Here is a 20,155-nt window from a genome sequence, read left to right on the forward strand (position 1 = left end):
TATCGATCTTTTTTTAATTTATGCGTTAAATTATATTAAAAAGAAAAAAAGTAATTCTTATGATTGTGAAGTTTGCAATTGTTGTTAATGCAGAAAAAAAAAAAAGATTAACTATGTAAACAACGATTTGTAATTCATTTATTTTTTTTAATTTTTATTTATTTATTTGCTTTTTTTTTTTGTATTTGTTTACTTAGTTTATCTGTAGACACCTTTACGTTAATCTGTTATCAAAGCTTTGTTAGTTGTATATCGATTAGCACACTACTCCTTTTTTAAGCATTGTGAACAATGAACGAATATAGATGTCCTAGCAGAGAAGACTGGGTTACACTTGCAAATATATTTAGTTTAGAGTATGAGAGTTGTAGTATTAATGAAAACAAGGATTATAAAAAGTTAATGCATAAGTTTTCAGAAGATTCTCCTGCTATTAGATATTCAAAACAGTTTAGTATCGATCCAAACAATATTCTTAAATGTCTTAAACTACCTAAAACTCGATCATTATTAATGCTAGTTGTAAGTATGCCTTTTAATCTATATCTATTGTATTTTTATTAATTTTTTTTTTAAAAAAAAAAAAGAAAAAGCCTAATGATCAAATCAACATATTACAACTAAACAATCTTTGTGAAGAGTTAAACACCAGTCTTTCAAATCCACATCCAAAAAGAAAAAGCAAGCAGGAACTGACAAATGCTAAAAAGAAACATAGGCATACAATAACAGAACTACAACAACAACTAAATAATAAAGATCATACAATAACAGAGCTACAACCACAACTAAACAATAAAGATCATGCAATAGCAGAGCTAAAGCAACAATTAAATAATACAGTAACAGAACTACAACAACAACTAAACAATAAAGATCAACAAATAGAATCATTAAATATAGAATTAAACAATTTAAGACAAAAGTATCAAGAGTTGAGTCAGCATTTTGAAGATTTCCGAGATTCTGTTGAAGGGTATATCGCTCGAGATATCAATATGAAATTCAGCAACAACCCAGGCAAAGTTAAAGCAGTTGTAGTTGGTAAGTAAACTATATAGTTATATTTTATTCATAAAACTAATCATATTTTTTTAGAACCAACAAAGGAGAGAGATGAACTCGTTGTAAAGATTGAAACCCTTCTAAAGAAAAGCCCTGGTCTCAAGGATACTATTTTCTATTCTCTGCTGTCTGATCAGATTGATACCTTAATCAGTAAAAGAGGTACGTGGTCTGTCAACACTTCTATTTGCACAGACGCTGAAGCATCATGGAAAGAAGCTAATTAAGCTGTTGAGTGGTGAAAAGAAATCCAACTATAGTTATGGAGGCATTCCATTCCTTCTCTTTCGACAATCCTTCGTTTCTCTGACGCAAGAAACAAAAAGTGCAAGATGATTCATTGGATAACCATATCAAGAAGTACAGTTCCAGTTCTGACTGAATTGTGCGAAACTTAATATTTGTATTCCAAAGAAAATCTTGAAACAAGATGTCATCTTTTTGGTGCTGGATTACATCAACTCCCAACCTGAAGAACAGCTAGGATCAACTTTACATACTGTTTTTTCTCAACTCGATAACATTAAAGAACTCTGCAAAAAATAAAAAAAAATAATATCAAATATTTATTTAAATTTTATTAAATTATGTCTTTAGCTTTGATTATTATTAGTTGTTGAATACACAAAAGGCAACCAGCATAACGACGAGAGGCAACCGGTAAAGTAACGAAGAGGAAACCGGCATAGCAACGAGAGGCAACCCTCATAGTAACGAGACAACCAGCATAACGACGAGAGGAAACCGGCATAGTGACGAGAGGAAACTGGCATAACTACGAGAGGAAACCGGCATAACGACGAGAGGAAACCGGCATAGTGACGAGAGGAAACCGGCATAGTGACGAGAGTCAACTGGCATAACTACGAGTGGAAACCGGCATAACGACTAGAGGAAACCGGTATAGTGACGAGAGGAACCGGCATAACTACGAGAGGAAACCGGTATAGTGACGAGAGACAACCGGCATAACTACGAGTGGAAACCGGCATAACGACTAGAGGAAACCAGCATAACGACGAGAGGAAACCAGCATAGCTACGAGAGGAAACTGGCATAACGACGAGCTGCAACTGGCATAACTACGAGAGGAAACCGGCATAGTAGCGAGAAGCAACCGGCATAGCAACGAGAGACAACCGGCATAACGACGAGACAACCGGCATAGTGACGAGAGGCAACCGGCATAGTGACGAGAGGCAACCGGCATAACTACGAGAGGCAACCGGCATAACTACGAGAGGAAACCGGCATAACGACTAGAGGAAACTGGCATAACGACGAGAGGAAACCGGCATGGTAATGAGAGGCAACCGGAATAGCAACGAGGCATCACTCATAGTAAGGAGGCAACAGGCATGGTAAAGAGGACTTGGAAAAGAAGAAAGAGATAAAAAGAGATAAACAAGAGTTAGTAAAACAAAGATATAAATAAGTTAAAGTTATAATTAATAGTTATTACTTACAAAATTATTTGTATTTGAAAAATAATGAAAAATGACATTGTGAATGAAATTATAGGTTTAAATAGTTTTAAATTTGATTCGTTTACTTACAGTTTGAACTCAAAATTGGCGGCAACAGTTAAGCGCCAATTAAAAGTATGAATTAATATTCAAATTTGAAATATAAATATTAAAATTAATTAAATAATTCATTTTATTATAATATAATACTCAAAAATAAAAAAAACAGGCGATCATTACCAATGAAGAAACAACAAGCTTAATTTTCAATTTTATTATTTTATTGAATTTGCAACACCCCACTTTTATTTGACAAGTTCATCTTTTTTTTTGTTGCAAAAATTATTAAAATTAATTAAAATTTTAATTTTTGAAAGATATGATTAATAATAAAGATACAATAAGATATTCTATATGTTATAAATATCTCTTTCATTTATAAAAAGAATAGATATTAGATTCTTTTTAAAATATCTAAAATCATTATTTTCATTAATTTATAATATATTAAATTTAAATAGGTTGAATGGTTTCACTTCACTGTTATAATTAAATTAAATCAGTTATTTCCGAATTAAGTTCTTAAATACTCAGACATCAAATAAAATTATTAAAGTTTTTATAATAAACATTTAGACAATAAAATACAACTACCAACTGATCAACAACAACAAATAATTTCATCAACACCTCATTACCAGAAATATTTCATAAATTTGAGGTTGATGATGTTGTTGGATTAGTGGTAGTAGAATGACATTTGCTACTTCTGCTCCTGGTCAAGTAATTTAACATTTATGAGTGTTTGGATTCAACAAAATTACTATTTCAAAAAAATTTTAAACTACCATTATATTTATATTTTGATTTTATTTTATCGATTTGTGAAACTGATGGTAAGGAGTAGATGAGCAGATGGACATTGAGAGTGGTGAGTTCATCGGTAACCGAGTTATGGAGTTGATGGGAATTGAGTTGTAGAGTTGATCGAAACTAAGATATGTAGTTGAGGTAAGTATCAATAGTATCTGAGTTGTGGAGTTAACGGAAACTCTGGCTTCGGGCAACTAAGTATGGCAATTGAGTCAACTGAGTCAACTGAGTCATCAACTCAGTCCAGTTACTGAGTTAACTAAGTCAGACCGGTATCTAAGTGGAATCAACTGAGTCTGGTAACTAACTAAGTCCGGTAACTCATAATTCAGTCGGTAACTGATTCAACTAAGTCATCAACTGAGTCCGGTAACTGAGTCAACTAAGTTCATTAACTAACTGAGTCCGGTAAATCAGTCAGGTAACTGAGTTAGGTAACTGAGTCAGGTAACTCTGTCAGGTAACTCTGTCTGGTAACTGAGTCCGGTAACTAATTCAATCTGGTAACTGAGTTTGGAAACTAACTGAGTCCGGTAACTCAGTCTGGTAACTCAGTCTGGTAACTGAGTTCGGTAACTGAGACCGGTAACTCAGTCAGGTAACTGAGACCGGTAACTGAGACAGGTAACTGAGTCAGGTAACTCAGTCCGGTAACTCAGTCTGGTAACTCAGTCAGGTAACTCAGTCTGGTAACTCAGTCAGGTAACTGAGTCCGGTAACTGAGACAGGTAACTGAGTCAGGTAACTCAGTCCGGTAACTCAGTCTGGTAACTCAGTCTGGTAACTCAGTCTGGTAACTCAGTCTGGTAACTCAGTCTGGTAACTAACTAAGTCAGGTAACTGAGTCAGGTAACTAAGTCAGGTAACTGAGTCAGGTAACTCAGTCTGGTAACTGAGTCAGGTAACTGAGTCAGGTAACTCAGTCTGGTAACTGAGTCAGGTAACTGAGTCAGGTAACTAAGTCCGGTAACTGAGTCAGGTAACTGAGTCCGGTAACTCAGTCCGGTAACTCAGTCTGGTAACTCAGTCCGGTAACTCAGTCAGGTAACTGAGTCCGGTAACTGAGTTAACTAAGTCAACTTACTCAGTCCGGTGACTAACTCAATCCGGTAACTCAGTCCAGCAACTAAGTGGAATCAACTTTGTTAAAAGAATAATTAAAGAATTTGAAAGATATCAACTTTTTATTTAAAATTTGGTTGATTGATATTGTTGTTTTAAGTTTTAATTTATGAGTGTGGGGTGTGTATTATGTTATCAACAAGGAAATAAGTAGTATTATTATTAATAAAAGTAGAAGTAGGTGAAGAAAACAATGTTGTTATTATTATTATTAGCTACATGTTTGTTATATATTGATTGATTGATTGATTGACAATGTTAACTTAATTTTATGTTAATCTTCTCATTTATTTCTTTGGAGAGGTTGCAGCAGCTTCCTTCTCTTCATCTTTCTCCTTTTCGACTTCATCTACCAACTATTCGACTTCGGATTCCTTGAACAATTTAATTGGTTCATTTCATTTATTGATAGCAATTTCAATATTCTTAATTCCTGATTCTACAACCTATTTATTTGTTAATATCACAATAGTATTAATAATAATAATAGTTAGTCATAGTTGTTTACTATATTTATAGTAATAAATGAATAATATATTATTACCTCAAGCAATGCTCTAACAGCCAATTTAATTGAAGCAGTATCACTCTCATCTGTAAAGTTCTTCTCTAAAAATTCACTGACAGTCTTTGAGTTACGTCCGATGGCGGCTGCCTGTTCCTTCAATGAACCGGGTGATCTGTTTGAAAAAGTTTTGGTGTACCGTCTGAATCGAAACCGACAATCAATGTAGAAATACCGAATGGTCTAACACCACCACTTTGTGTATCTCTATAACAATTGTTTAAAATTCATTAAATTAGTATCAATATTTAACTCGATCGCTATAATCTTTTTGTTTTGTTCAAAGTATATTTACTTGTTGAATTCCAGCGATATATTTAGAGATATTCTACAGATGGTACACCATCCAATGATAATCTATATGATTGACACTCAACAAGAGCCTATAATAAAATCTAAATAGATATTAAATATATAAAAATGTATAAATGTGTTAATGCTAATTAATTAGTTAGAGTAAAGTATTTATAAATAATGATGATAATGATGATTATTATTATTATGTTTCATAAATGATATTAAACTTACCTTATTATATCTAAATAGTGTTAATTAAAAATATATATAAATATGAATAAATAGATTGATTGTTACTTTAATTAAAAAATTAATTATGTGTGTGTTTGACTTTGGTGAAAAAAAAAAAAGTGAAAAAAAAAAAAAGTGAAAAAAAAATTTTGAGTTGTGCTGTGTGGTGAGTGTGGGTGTGAGTATGAGTGTGGTGGGTGAAGTGTGGGTGATCCAAGATCAAAGTTAACATCGATCGATCGAAAGCTGCAAAGATTAAAATTTAGACTCTCTCAGCCTCATGGATCGATAAGAAAATATTTTTTAATTTTAAACATATTTTACTATATAAAAAAAAAAAAAAAAATTTTAAATCTTATCGATCCATGAGTTTCCGGTGCCAACCACGTGGAGGTGGAGTCTACTGGCACCTAGAGACCCCGATGGATTTATTGCCACAAACCATCGGCAGCATCTTTAATTGTTGTTGTTCCTGATCGACAGCGGAGTTAGAAGCCGAAGCAAATAAAACAACTTCGAAGAGGCAACAAAGAAAGTGATAGCTGTGGCGTTGCCTTCTGTACAGAGATTGTCGCCTCCATCTGCTCTGTGTCGCCACACCCGAAGATGCGACAGACTAGCAGCGTATGTATCACCTGCTTTCAGACTATATGAAGCCGTAACATGTGTTGGAGGTTTCCCTACCCTTGACCCAGTGCCATGCATCCTGTAGATCAACACAGAGGTTACCATGTGCAAGACCACCTGCAAGCAAGTGCGCTCATCCCAGCTTCGTCCGTCCACAGGCAACCGCTCACAACAATCTCCCCAACTGGCGGGTCGGGTGTACAGGTCGCCAGGTTTCTCTAATAACTAGGCTCTCATCAGAGGGTTCACTGATCGAGACATGCCGTCACGCTTGATAAGAGAGGCAAGGATCACAAGCAATGACACCCAGTTATCCCAGACCCTGGAAAGAAAAAAAAAAGGACGAACCCATTGAAATGGATCACTTGGAATAGCTTGATTGTTATATTGGAAAATAGAATAAATAAAAAACAAAGTAGTCAGTTGTTAGTATTAATTAATGATATAAACAAATAATAAATAAATAAATAAAGAACGAATACAAGAATAATTAAAATTAAATATAAATAAAACGAATATATTTATAAAATTAATTTATAATTATATTTATCCATTTATATTTAATTTCAATCATATTTGTATTCGTTCCTAAATTATTTGATAGACCTACAAAAAAAACCTAGAGCTTCGTTAACCTGAATTTTACTTTATATTATTTAAATATAGAAAACAGATATGATATTAATAAATAAACAACATTGTAAATAAATAATAAAAATAAATTTATAATAATATATTACCTTTTCAAAGATCCTTCGGCCGTGCCCACCCTGCCACCCATGCATCGACCAGTACCACCATATAGCCAAGACCATGACCAAAGAACCAGACTCTTTTAACATTGATCTACTTTTTACTTATAATATACCAATATAATATTAATAAATAAACAACATTGTAAATAAATAAATAAATAAATAAATAAATAATATATTACCATAACAAATATCCTTCGATCGTGCCCACCCTGCCACCCATGCATCGACCAGTACCACCAAACCCAGAACCTAGAATCCAGATCACCATTCCATCCTGTTATTATAATTATTATTTACTTTTATTACTGGTTATTCTGAATTGGTAGGTATTATTATTTGGTTTTGGTTTGTTTTTGATATTGTTAATAATGTTTAAAATGTAATTGGCAGTGTTGTCAATGTTGGTGTTGATTTTGATGATTTTGTTGTCGTTGTTCTCTTTCCAATTAGTTGGTCTTCTAAATTGGAAGGTATTTTGGTTTGGTTTTGATCTGTCAATGATTTTTATTTTGTAGTTTTGAATATAATATTTAATATTATGAATGTAATCAATTTTGTTTATATTGTTGTTATTTATATTGTAATCTATTTTATTTTGATTAACTGGAATTCTAAATTGATAGGTATTTTGATTTCCTATTGATTTAGTGTTATTGTTGTTGTTTTTCTTATACTTTATATTATCGTTATCATTGTTATTGTTGTTCTTTATAGTTGGTTGTTGCTGTTGCTGTTGCTGCTGTTCCTGTTGCTGCTGTTCCTGCTGTTGCTGCTGTTGCTGTTCCTGTTGTTGCTGTTGCTGCTGTTGCTGCTGTTGCTGTTCCTGTTGTTGCTGTTGCTGTTGTTGCTGTTGCTGTTGTTGCTGTTGCTGTTGTTGCTGTTGCTGTTGTTGCTGTTCCTGCTGTTCCTGTTGTTGCTGTTCCTGCTGTTGTTGCTGTTGCTGTTGTAATTGCTGTTGTTGCTGTTGTTGTTGTTGTTGTTGTAAATGCTGTTGTTGCTGTTGTTGTTGTTGTAATTGCTGTTGTTGATTTTGTTCTCTGGCTATTCTAGATCTTTCTTTGGAAAAGTACAAAAGGAACAGATTTCGATCTGACTCATCTTTAATCTCGAGTTTCTTTTGGTTGTAAACTGTTACTAAATCCAGTGATAAACTTGTGACTGGAAAGCTTTGGATAACTTCCTCCAGCGACTTATAATTAACAATATTATTATCTTGTTGTGGTTGTTGTTGTTTGTGTTGCTGCTGTTGTTCATCGAATTCCCTTTTGACTCGAGTGAATTCATGGATAAAGTAATAAAAGAAACTCATTTGATCTTCTTCATCATCGAGCTCAGCCTTCTTTTTGAAATAAACACCAACTAATTCCCACGAATAGCTGGTAATTGGAAAATTATCTATCTTATCTTGAAGTTGTTGTGACATATGCATGATTTATTTAATTTATAAAAATAATGAAATATATTTATGAGAGTGTATATTGATTATGATGTAAAAAAGATTTAAAAGCTAATATCTAAATTTATAATATCTATATATGTATATTTATGTAATTTAAGAATACTAATTTATTTGGAAATTTTTCACCCATTATATTTTTTAATTTTTTTTTTTTTCTCAATACAGTATTGTTTTTGATTGTATTGGGACATTGATATGATACTGATATTATTTCTTTTGTTTATTCAAAAGGTTTCACTAATCACTAGTAGTGATTGAACACTTTCAATTGTATAAGTGGCAAAACAACAATTTTATGACAATAATTGAAAACTATCAATAATAAAATGAAAAAGTAAATAAAAAAAAAGATAAGTTCTTTAATTGAAATTAAAATTAATTTATTTCTTATTTTTAAATGAAGAGAGTAAATGAGAAATCAACTATCTCTTTATTATTATCAATGATCACTATCTAAAACTATATTTGATAGAAATTTGAAAGAAATATGTTAGTTTTGATCAATATTTTTCTTGAAAATATTGTGATATTAATAAAACTTACTTAGAAATAACAAATTAATATGAATATTGCTTATATTGAAAAGCAAAATTTCGATATTAATAGTATTTACTAATATATTATTATTTAAATTAGATTTAAAAATAATCAATAATAATAAGAAACCGCCAAATTTTGAAATAATTAACGTCATTTTATCCGATGCTCTCAATTAAATAGAATAATATAATAAAAAGATGTCTTAAATTTAAAAGTTTGGTTGATGTTTTTTTGATTGGCAAAAAGAATAAAAATAAAAAAACACACAATCAGTGCAGAACACCCACACTTGACATTGTCATTCAATTCCAATAAATCGTGAATCAAATCAATTAAATTGTGTTTCACTTTTAAATAAACAAACAAATATAATTTATTTAGATTTATTTTGGTAATATATTTATCTCAACATAAAAGAAAGATTACTATATTATTTAAATATTTTATTCAATGAATACAACAAGTTGATATTTAAAATTAAAACAAAGTAATTTTTACTTAAAACTTTCAATTTTTTATTTATAATCAATTTATTTATTTGTTAAAAGTATAAAAGATAATTTATTTAATTCTTAGTTTAAAAAAATTAAATAAAAAAAAACTAGAAAATAATCAAAATAAAAGTGTACATTCCTTTGATTTTCATTAATTTAATATTTCACCTTAACTCAACTTAAAAAAATAACAAACTAATAGTAATCTTAAGATGAGTGTGATAATAGAAATATCTTGATAATCATAATAATAATATAATACAGATAAGAAAAAAGTTTAATCGTTCAACTTGGTTTTATTCAATTGAAGAGTACAAACTATCAATACTTACAATTTTGGAAGTACGAATTATCAATATGCTATGAAAGAGATGTTTAGAATGATGAATAAGTTGAACACTTTAATCTAACTATACAATTCAATTTGAAATTTTCATTTTATAGTAAATCACTTCTATTCTAGTACTATTGTAATTATTGTTTTCACGAATCAATCCATTACTATTACACAATAGAATCATCTTACAATTTAAATATTTAATTATATACTACAATAATAATATTCTTCAATTATTATATTTAACAAAAAACAACAATATTATAGTATTTTTGCAACAAAAAAAAAAAAGATGAACTTGTCAAATAAAAGTGGGGTGTTGCAAATTCAATAAATTAATAAAATTGAAAATTAAGCTTGTTGTTTCTTCATTGGTAATGATCGCCTGTTTTTTTTATTTTTGAGTATTATATTAAAATAAAATGAATTTTAATTAATTTTAATATTTATATTTCAAATTTGAATATTAATTCATACTTTTAATTGGCGCTTAACAGTTGCCGCCAATTTTGAGTTCAAACTGTAAGTAAACGAATCAAATTTAAAACTATTTAAACCTATAATTTCATTCACAATGTCATTTTTCAATATTTTTCAAATACAAATAATTTTGTAAGTAATAACTATTAATTATAACTTTAACTTATTTATATCTTTGTTTTACTAACTCTTTATTTTATCTATTTTAATCTCTTTCTTCTTTATCTCTTCTAATCTCTGTCTCTCTCTTTGTCTACCATCTCTCGGTTCATACAACCTCTGTCGGTCCATTCCTGTTTGCCTACCATCTATGTCATTGCCTACAATCTCTGTCATTGCTCACAACCTCTGTCCTTCCATCCTCTATCATTGCTCACCATCTCTGTCCGTCCATACAATCTCTGTCATTGCCTACAACCTTTGTCCGGCCACCCAACCTCTATCATTGCTCTCTATCTATGTCATTGCCTACAAACTCTGTCATTCCTCACAACCTCTGTCATTTTCTCTGTCATTGCCTACCATCTCTGTCCGTCCACCCTCTGTCATTCCTCACAATATCATTGCCTACCACCTCTGTCATTATCTCTGCTATTGCTCACAATCTCTGTCCGTCCACCCACCCTCTGTAATTGCCTACAATCTCTATCATTGCCTACCACCTCTGTCATTCCTCACCATCTCTGCCGTCCACCCTCTGTCATTGCCCACAATCTCTATCATTGCCTACCACCTCTGTCATTCCTCACCATCTCTGTCCGTCCACCCACCCTCTGTAATTGCCTACAATCTCTATCATTGCCTACCACCTCTGTCATTCCTCACCATCTCTGCCGTCCACCCTCTATCATTGCCCTACCACCTCTGTCATTCCTCACCATCTCTGCCGTCCACCCTCTGTCATTGCCCACAATCTCTGTCATTTCCTCTGTAATCGCCTACAATCTCTGTCCGTCCATCTCCCATCCAATCTCTATCATTGCCTACAACCTCTGTCATTCCTCACAATCTATGTTCGTCCACCCACCCTATGTCATTGCCAAAACCTCTGTCATTGCTCACCATCTCTGTCCGTCCTTTCAACCTCTGTCATTGCCTACCATCTCTGTCCATCCATCCAATCTCTGTCATTACCCACAACTTCTGTCCGTCCAACCAATCTCTGTCATTGTCTACAATCTATGTCATTGCCTACTATCTTTTTCCGTCCGTCCAACCTATGTCATTGCCTACAATCTATGTCATTGCTCACCATCTATGTCCGTCAATCCAATCTCTATCATTGCCGCAACCTATGTCATTGCCTACAACCTCTGTCCGTCCACCCAATCTCTGTCTGCTCCTTCAATCATTGTCTAAGTTTAACTCATTTAAAAACCAGATATCTGTTTTTTTCAATTTGCTGATTATATTCTTTAAATAAAAGATTAACAATATATAGTTAAAAAATAAAATTAATAAATTTGAATGTTGAGATTAAAAATAAAATACTCGTATCTCAAATTGTAAATGATTTTAATATTAACAAATTTATTTTATATTGTTAATCTTTCTTTTCTATCAATAATTTATATTATTGTTGTTTTTTTATTTGAGCAAGCTGTTCTTACAATTGATATAATAATTGTTGTTTGGAATGGTGATCGAATTTTTGTGTGCAGGTGCTTACTACTAACAAGTGTTGAATCTTTTGTCCTGTGTCATTGCTGATCTCACTGAAATGGCTCTACTGTAAATATTGAGATCGTTGTTTGTTGATTATTAAGTTGATGCTGATGATGATGATGAGTTAATGATTTGAAACATCGCCAAGTTTTTTTCTTGTAACACCGAGAGGATTGCTTCATGAGTGTCGACCTGTTGCTTTTGCATCAGTGCAGCTATCGCATCGGCCTCTTCTCCAACTACTCAAAGTTTATTCAATAACAACACTGCATGTTTAGTTGTGATATCTTTTTTGAATGTATATAATTATTACCATAAAAATAATCATTAACTATCCACTATAAAGCTTCTATTAAAATATATATATATATATATATATTTGATAAAAAACAATGAATACTTAATAAAAACCAATTAAATAATTATTAAAAAACCAATTCTGTTTTGTTTATCTAAGTATTCATTATTCTTTCTTTTTGTTAATTTTTTTTTATGTAAGTTTTTTAAAAATTTTTATCTATATAATAATAATTAAATCTCTTTTTTTTAAAAATATAATATTTAATTATTTGTTTATTAACAAAACAATAATGATTGATTTTATTAAACTATTTTTTGCAGTGCTAGTAATCGCAATTTCGATCAAGTGTTTTCAAAAATATCAACAACAGGTGTCAGAACCACCAAAGCAGCAAAATTTAATACTTCGAAATAAACAAACAAAACCAAGCTATATAAATAAGAATTATCAAAACAAAGAAATGTCGGATGAATCACAATCAACAAAATCAACAACAACAACAACAATGGGTAACTCTTTAAGTTATGATAGATCAAAGAGTATTGGTAATAACTTTGCTGATGACGATGTTGATAAAACACAACAAGTAGATACTACTACTAGTAACACAAATAAAAATAATAAGAATAAATTTGAACAAAATGAGAACGAAGAGAAACAACAATCGCAACAACAATCACAAGAACAAGAGGAATCACCTGTAAAACAACAAATCTATAAAAAGACCAAGAAAGAGAGTTATAGATCGTTTAAGACATTACAGGAGTTTGGTTATTTCTATAATGATGAAGGTCAGTTGCGTTCGATCGACAATCCCAATGACAAGTTTAAGTTCATCGATCAGGAGCACTATGAGATATTTGGTGACTTTATCGCTCAACATGTACAGCTGCTAATGAAAACAGAGTTCAATTTGGATGAAATCGCTATTCCACTGAAAGAGACAGAGGAAGACAACATCGACCTGAATATCAACCACAGAGAACTTCACAATGAAAACAGAAAAGATCCAAACACTGCACACTCAAACATCTTCCTCTCACAGGATTTCTATACCAACAGCAAGCTGATGATTATCATCTGTGGAAGTGGACAGGTTCGTGCGGGTCAATGGGCAAGAAGCCTGTGTATAAACGATTGTCTTGACTCGGGAACAATCTTGCCATACCTACGCGAAGCACGAGCACGTGGTTTCGCGTTTATCATCTTAAATCCCAATCAGACAACCGGCAAAGCGAGCAACGGTCAAACACAGTATGTGCGTGGCAGCGAGACACCGTACAACCACGTCAGTTACGTCGAGCGCTACTTCCTAAGTCGGTCGCCAGCCTCGCAGATTGTGATTGTCGCACACTCATTCGGTGGTCAGCTAACCATGAACTTGGTAGCCGGCAACCGAGCACTGCTACCGAAGCTGGTGGCGATCGGTCTAACAGACAGCGTGCACGGCAGAACCAAGATGTCAGAGTCGGCCAAAGCATTCCTCGCCGAGAACTGTTGCAACTGGGTCATCTCTCGCGATCCACTCGACACCGACTTTGGCCAGCGAAACCACTGCAAGGCAGTGTCGGCCGGCACCACCGTCCACGAGCGATCCTCAGCATCCTGTATCAACTCACTATTTAAATTTATAGATCAACGTTTAAATCAACAACAAACGACTCAAACTACTACTCAAGATGAAATAGATGAAGATTCTACACAACCTTCATCATCAAATTATTAACATGTAATTTGTTTATTTATGCAAAAACCAAAAAAAATAAATGATGAGTGTAACGTTTTTTTTTTCACATAGCACTGACCAAAAAAATGAAAATTTTATTTTTTGGGTGTGTGATCAGATTTTGCTTCGTTTTTTTAATTGATTAGAATATCATACATTAGATCAATCAAATTGTAAATTTAAATTTACTGTTAATATTATTATTAATAAATAGTAGATTATCAGTATTTTTACAAGATGTCAAACATTTTACGTGGTAGTCAACAATTACTGAGATCGTCGGCATCGCTGATGATCAAGAACACCAGTAACACTTGCAACAGATTGGTTTCAAACAACAGCAATAACAGCAGAGTCATTCGTTTATATAGTAGCACTAGCAATAATGTTGCAACCAAAACCAACACCCTAGAGTATATAGATAAAGTTGAAAAGTCATCGATTCCATTTCAATTCCTTTCCATTTCTAAAGATCAATGGAGGTATGCATATTCATATATATATATATATTCATTATCTATAAAGTAATAATATTAAATAATATATTATATATATTATGAATGAATAGCAAAAATATAGGTAAAGAAAACATCTCAAAAGAATTAAAATCACATTTCGATAGAATCGGAAAAGAAAAAGACAGATCGACATTGTTGAGAGAACCGGTGTTCAAGGTGATCGAATGGATGAATAGAATGAAGCAACAGCAATTCGAGAAGAACTCACCGGAGGACTACTGTATGTTGGTCGACGGTAAGCGTGGATCGGGCAAGTCGGTCACACTCTCACAGTTGGTCTTCTGGGCCAAGCAACAAGGTTGGTTCGTCTTCTACGTGCCATCCGTCCACAAATTCATTCACACCGGTTCATTGACCCCGTTCGTCGAGAACCCAATGCTCTTTGAACAACACGAGCTCTCCACTCACCTACTCAACCAGATGCTCGAAGTCAATGGTGATCTAATGAAGAAGATTCCATTGAAAACAAAGTTTAGAGTAAGTATAGTTTACACTTATTAAAGTTTAGCTCGTTAGTTAGTTAGTTTGCTAACAAATAGTTTTGTTACAATTTACTTACATATCTTATATTATTATTATTTTTGTTTAGATCCAATTTAATAACTTTAAATCATCACCAGAGAAAACATTGTATGATTTGGTATCTTCATCACTTTTCGATTGTAGCAGTGAGGTGTTGTATCACTTTAAGCGTGAGATGGATTGTATTGTTGAATTCCCAGTTTTGATTGCACTCGATGGATACAATCATTTCCACCGTCTCTCAGAGTATGGTGACATGTACGACGCCAAAACATTCATGGGAACTCTCCCAACCGACAGACTATTGGCATCACATCTATTCAAACCACTTTTCAATCATAGTTTGGTAAGCAATCAATCAATCGATTAACCACAAACAAAACATAACAAAACAAAACAATAACTAATCAAATATTTATTAAAAATAACAACAATAGTCAAATGGTGTTGTAGTTGCATCTACAACTGACGATGTTAGCAAGGCACAGATTTTAGAGGAATTCAAGAATGAAAATCAACTCGTTCACATTCCAAAGTTCACTCTCTACGAAATGAGATTGTTGTTAAACTATTTAGTTGAAATTAAATATTTAGAGAAAGGTATGAAATGAAATGAAACGAAACAAAACAAAACAACTATTATAAAAGTAAGAGATCAAATTACTAACTAAATATCGATCAAATTATCAATGAATAGTTCCATCACAAGAGACAGTTCAATATTTATGGCAAATGTCAAGTGGTAATGCAAGAGATGTTTGGAAGTTTGTATCTTTGCTCTAAACAACCGATCGATTGTTCATATATATATGGAGTATCTGAAACAGACATTGATTGGATTTCTTATAACAGCAACAACATTAATAATAATAACAAATTAAAATCAAATAAATAAATTACTTTTAGTATAAAATCAAAAAGATTGAAGCATAAATATATTTAAGCTTGAATAAAGAGGAAAAAGAGATGATTTATGATGAGCTTTGTATTTAAATATACATTTTTTTGTTTATTTTTGTTAATGACAACTGAACAAGTTACATTAATTTAAAAAAGAAAGTACTATTTTATAATAATAATTGTATTAGTTATGTTATTCAATCAATTTAGTTAATAATATTTAAATTATTTACTTAACTTACTTTTTTTGTTTTTGTTTTTTTTTTTTTTTTGAAAAGATACAGGTGCAGTGTAGTTAACAGTTTATTTACATCTTGTACAACAGTTTGATTCATCAGCTGGATAAAAGGTAAGACCCATTTTGGCGCATGATTCTTGGGTGTATGTATACTGGCATCTGCACAGTCTGTCGGTTTCTCCCATAGCAACTGCAATGCAACCAAAGATAACAATAGCAATCAACAAGTAAAAGAATGACTTATTCATTTTATAGTTTTTAGATAGTTTTTATATAAAGGTAAAAGTTATAACTTTTTTTTTATCTATTTAAATGATATACGATTAGTATTTGTAATTGAAAATAAGGTTATTCTTTCAAACAAAGTTTGTTTTTATATTATTAATTCAAAGCAAGAAAATGTCTAATATTAATCAATTTAAATAATCAAAATATTCATTCTTCTTTTTTATTTTAATTATCTCTAATTTAGTTGTGTATTTTGTTTGTTGTTTGGTTGTTGTTGTTGTTTGTTATCGTTTTGGTAATCAATAACATAACCAGGGAAGTGATTGTGGTGTATGTGTTTAAAAACAATTTCTAATGCACTGTTTAAGAAGTAAGATTAGTGGTAGTGTTTAATACCATCATTCAAACACACTAAGAGTTTTTACACAATATAATTAATATAATGGTATCACACTATTGCGTGTCGAATAATAATACTATGTAATACATTAATAATATTATTATGTATATGTATGAATGAATTATTGAGATCGAATTATTTTAAAAATAGTATCTTTAAGATATATAAAACAAAATGAACATTTTTTTGCAAATTTAAAATATTTGATAACAATAACTTCAAAATTTAATAATAACAACTTTATGATGAACATTATTTTTTTTTTTGTTTCCAAAATTAGTAAAGTGGTTTTAGAGTAATATTGATAACCAGTGATAAAGATTTACTATTTTGGTAACCAGGATTGGATAAAAAAAAAAAAGAGTAAATTATGATAATTTGATTAGATATCTGATTGGAATACAAAACATACCTGGTAATATTTACAAATATTTAATTTTGTGTTTAAAAACAATAAATTTATTTATTTAAAACTGATCAACAAACTTACAATTTAAATAGAAATTATTTTTTTTTTTTGCAAATATATTTTTTTTTTTGAGTCATCCCCACATAGTCACTAAAATGACTCGACAAAAGCCTAATCATTCAAGATAAGACTTGTCACCATTGTAAAGAATAAATAGAAGATGTGATTGATAAACATGAACTATTCTTATTTTAAAATATAATTGATAGATAAAATGAAACTAGGATTGTTATTTCTAGTTTTTGTTATATTTGGTATTGTTGTTGCCAATTTAAGCTTAGAAAAGAGTAGTAGTGAAGATTTAGATTTGCAAATTGATGTAGAGCCAAAGATTTGCACAGCCACCTGTAAACTATACCTCCCTGAAGAAGCATGTACCAGTCAAGGCAAGGTGTTAGTTCCAATCAGTGACACTGTTTGTTGTCCCTATTGTAAATAATAGATCAATCAATTAACAACAGTGTCAATCAACAACAACAACATCATCATCAATATCACCGGGCAATTGTTATGCATAAATGAAGTGTCAATAGTAAGTTTTATTTAACCACTTACTAACATTCAAATAAAATTACGATTAAATTACTAACTATCATTTTTATATTATAGATTCATTCTTAACTCCAATAAATAGTGGTCACATACTCTTTATTCAATTTCAAACCTTAATAGATTCACACTTACATACATTCATTCACTATCATATCTTACATACATTTTTACAATTATTTTTAATTATATATTAATTATTAAATAGCATTTTACTATTATCATTTCTACAAATTATTTTATTTTCTTATAACAACTACGTATATTGATGTTGATTGTTCAACATAAGAAAATGTTGTATAGAAAGTTATTGGTTGTAGCTTTGTTTGTTATTTTAGGTTGCTATAACTCTTTTGCAATGGCAGAGGTAGCAAAGAAGTGTGCTGTCTATTGTAGATTATACTTGGATCCAGCAGAATGTACAAGTAGAGGTCAGATCTATGTTCCAATAAGTGATACTGTCTGTTGTCCGTACTGTGCCAACCCACTATAAATCTAATGATACAATGTTCATTGCCAATCATTCAATAAAATTTAAATATAGAATAATAATAACTAATCTAATTATTTTAAAATATTTAATAGTATCTTTAATATAAAACAATTGAAATTTTATGATTGAAGAGATAAAATATTTAACTTTAAAATCTGATGAAGATCATAAATAATATATAGTTTCCAAATCTAGAAAAGTGGTTATAGAATCTATTTATTCGTATCTAGTCAGGATAAACTAAACTTGTTATTTCCATTTTTTTTTATTTTTTTTTAATCAAAATTTAATCAAAATTAGATTATTCCCATTCCCTGCAGTACAAAAAAAAAAAAAGTTAAGGTTAAATATACAATTAGATAAAGATAATATGAAAGTTATAGAAATATTAAAAAAAATTATAGGGTCCATTGCTTATATTATCTTAACCATTTTTGTTGTTGCATGTTTTGTAGCGAATTTAGATTCGGATTTAGATTTCGATTTCGATTTCGATTTCGATTCAGATTCAACATCAGTTAATGAAGATAAAGAAACTTGCACTCCACCTGCAGACTCTACCCCAGCAAAGAAAAATGTACCCACCAAAGCAAAACTTCAATGATCGAATCAAATAGCACTCAAACAGTTCTGTAAATCAATAATAAGAAAGAGTCGCATGTTCCACTTTCAATTACTTATTATCTTTAAATTCTAAACAAAATAAAAATAACAATAATAGTAGTCAAAACTCTTTGTTCACTCTATCCTGAAAGCAACAACAACAATAACAATAACAAAAATAAAATAAATAAAATAATAATATTCTAATTTAAACTAATAAAAGGAATATTAATTTAATTTCAAATAAATAAATATCTGTTTGATCAAATTTGACTATTTTGGAATTGGGTGTCTAATAAAAAAAGTTTTTCATTCGTTTTTTTTTTTTATCTCTGATCAGATTTTTATTAAATTTTATTTTTTATTTATTATTTAAAGAGTTTTTCATTTATATAAACAATATGTCATCAAAAGTAGCACCAATAACAACATCATCTCTAGTATTGTTTAGAAGATTGTTGAGAGAGGGACTGAGATACCCTGCTATAAAACAAGATCGTTGGTGGCGTGCCAACGTCAGAGAGTCGTTCCGTGAGAACAAACATGTAAAAGATGAACAAGAAATTAAAATACTACAAGATAAAGTTAAATCATATCGTTTCTACTTAAAAGCTGCTAAAGATTTACAAGTATGTCATTTAAATCAATCAAATGAATGATTCAAACTACAGATTTCAATATTAACAAATCAACCTTTAATGTCATTCTACTATATAGAATTTATTAGAACAATATAATATAGGTATACCAACAAGAGATAGAATTGTAAAGTCATCACAGAGAGTAGGATTACAGGTACCAGAGTGGCCAGAAGAAAGACACAAAAAGATCGAAGAAGAACGTCAGAAACTTAGAGATAAAATTGGACAATCTTACATCAAAGAGTCTGACCAACAATAAATGAATATAATAATAATTAGATATATATATATATATAAAGAGAATAATCAAAAAAGACAAAAAAAAAAAACAAAGATTTAATATTGAATGAATTATACACACAACACACAAACACAAGCACATTCATTGTCATATCATATTTTTAAGTGTTTATCTACCTATCTACTTATTAATGTATACTATGAATGAATATATTATACAATATAGAATACTAAATCAATGTTGGAATGATAAACTATCTACTTTGAAATGGAAATACAATCTATCATTGTAATTATATTCTATATACTTACTTTAATATGAATCTATATTATTTGATATAATACTTA

The 20,155-nt window shown here is 30.8% G+C and overlaps 10 protein-coding genes across 10 annotated transcripts; 7 read left to right on the top strand and 3 right to left on the bottom strand.

Moving 5' to 3' along the window:
- Window positions 1–291: 291 nt before the first annotated feature.
- PPL_08682 (uncharacterized protein) lies at window positions 292–1,292 on the top strand (the record flags this gene model as incomplete). Its single annotated transcript, XM_020579489.1, has 3 exons — window positions 292–522; window positions 594–1,044; window positions 1,099–1,292. 3 exons carry the CDS (start codon window positions 292–294, stop codon window positions 1,290–1,292), a joined length of 876 nt encoding a protein of 291 aa, XP_020430164.1.
- A 1,992-nt stretch (window positions 1,293–3,284) lies between these two features.
- On the top strand, window positions 3,285–3,781 carry PPL_08683 (uncharacterized protein; the record flags this gene model as incomplete). The annotated part of the gene is made up of 2 exons (XM_077398164.1): window positions 3,285–3,314; window positions 3,737–3,781. The coding sequence occupies 2 exons, from the start codon at window positions 3,285–3,287 to the stop codon at window positions 3,779–3,781; spliced, it is 75 nt and encodes a 24-aa protein (XP_077254264.1).
- A 161-nt stretch (window positions 3,782–3,942) lies between these two features.
- PPL_08684 (uncharacterized protein) lies at window positions 3,943–6,324 on the bottom strand (the record flags this gene model as incomplete). The annotated part of the gene is made up of 3 exons (XM_020579490.1): window positions 3,943–4,032; window positions 5,071–5,206; window positions 6,134–6,324. The coding sequence occupies 3 exons, from the start codon at window positions 6,322–6,324 to the stop codon at window positions 3,943–3,945; spliced, it is 417 nt and encodes a 138-aa protein (XP_020430165.1).
- A 147-nt stretch (window positions 6,325–6,471) lies between these two features.
- drnA-2 (uncharacterized protein) lies at window positions 6,472–8,433 on the bottom strand (the record flags this gene model as incomplete). Its single annotated transcript, XM_020579491.1, has 3 exons — window positions 6,472–6,568; window positions 7,042–7,102; window positions 7,302–8,433. The coding sequence occupies 3 exons, from the start codon at window positions 8,431–8,433 to the stop codon at window positions 6,472–6,474; spliced, it is 1,290 nt and encodes a 429-aa protein (XP_020430166.1).
- A 2,892-nt stretch (window positions 8,434–11,325) lies between these two features.
- On the top strand, window positions 11,326–11,673 carry PPL_08686 (uncharacterized protein; the record flags this gene model as incomplete). Its single annotated transcript, XM_020579492.1, has 1 exon — window positions 11,326–11,673. The coding sequence occupies one exon, from the start codon at window positions 11,326–11,328 to the stop codon at window positions 11,671–11,673; it is 348 nt and encodes a 115-aa protein (XP_020430167.1).
- A 1,067-nt stretch (window positions 11,674–12,740) lies between these two features.
- PPL_08687 (esterase/lipase/thioesterase domain-containing protein) lies at window positions 12,741–14,006 on the top strand (the record flags this gene model as incomplete). The annotated part of the gene is made up of 2 exons (XM_020579493.1): window positions 12,741–13,407; window positions 13,915–14,006. The coding sequence occupies 2 exons, from the start codon at window positions 12,741–12,743 to the stop codon at window positions 14,004–14,006; spliced, it is 759 nt and encodes a 252-aa protein (XP_020430168.1).
- Window positions 14,007–14,243: 237 nt separating this feature from the next.
- On the top strand, window positions 14,244–16,039 carry PPL_08688 (uncharacterized protein; the record flags this gene model as incomplete). Its single annotated transcript, XM_020579494.1, has 6 exons — window positions 14,244–14,488; window positions 14,575–15,001; window positions 15,114–15,392; window positions 15,484–15,646; window positions 15,744–15,810; window positions 15,991–16,039. 6 exons carry the CDS (start codon window positions 14,244–14,246, stop codon window positions 16,037–16,039), a joined length of 1,230 nt encoding a protein of 409 aa, XP_020430169.1.
- A 210-nt stretch (window positions 16,040–16,249) lies between these two features.
- PPL_08689 (uncharacterized protein) lies at window positions 16,250–16,432 on the bottom strand (the record flags this gene model as incomplete). The annotated part of the gene is made up of 1 exon (XM_020579495.1): window positions 16,250–16,432. The coding sequence occupies one exon, from the start codon at window positions 16,430–16,432 to the stop codon at window positions 16,250–16,252; it is 183 nt and encodes a 60-aa protein (XP_020430170.1).
- Window positions 16,433–17,495: 1,063 nt separating this feature from the next.
- PPL_08690 (uncharacterized protein) lies at window positions 17,496–18,927 on the top strand (the record flags this gene model as incomplete). Its single annotated transcript, XM_020579496.1, has 3 exons — window positions 17,496–17,712; window positions 18,169–18,297; window positions 18,728–18,927. The coding sequence occupies 3 exons, from the start codon at window positions 17,496–17,498 to the stop codon at window positions 18,925–18,927; spliced, it is 546 nt and encodes a 181-aa protein (XP_020430171.1).
- Window positions 18,928–19,327: 400 nt separating this feature from the next.
- PPL_08691 (LYR motif-containing protein) lies at window positions 19,328–19,826 on the top strand (the record flags this gene model as incomplete). The annotated part of the gene is made up of 2 exons (XM_020579497.1): window positions 19,328–19,555; window positions 19,644–19,826. 2 exons carry the CDS (start codon window positions 19,328–19,330, stop codon window positions 19,824–19,826), a joined length of 411 nt encoding a protein of 136 aa, XP_020430172.1.
- Between the last annotated feature and the right edge of the window lie 329 nt (window positions 19,827–20,155).

The sequence above is a fragment of the Heterostelium album genome (assembly GCF_000004825.1).
Source record: "Heterostelium album PN500 unplaced genomic scaffold PPL_scaffold9, whole genome shotgun sequence".
Classification (NCBI taxonomy): domain Eukaryota; phylum Evosea; class Eumycetozoa; order Acytosteliales; family Acytosteliaceae; genus Heterostelium; species Heterostelium album.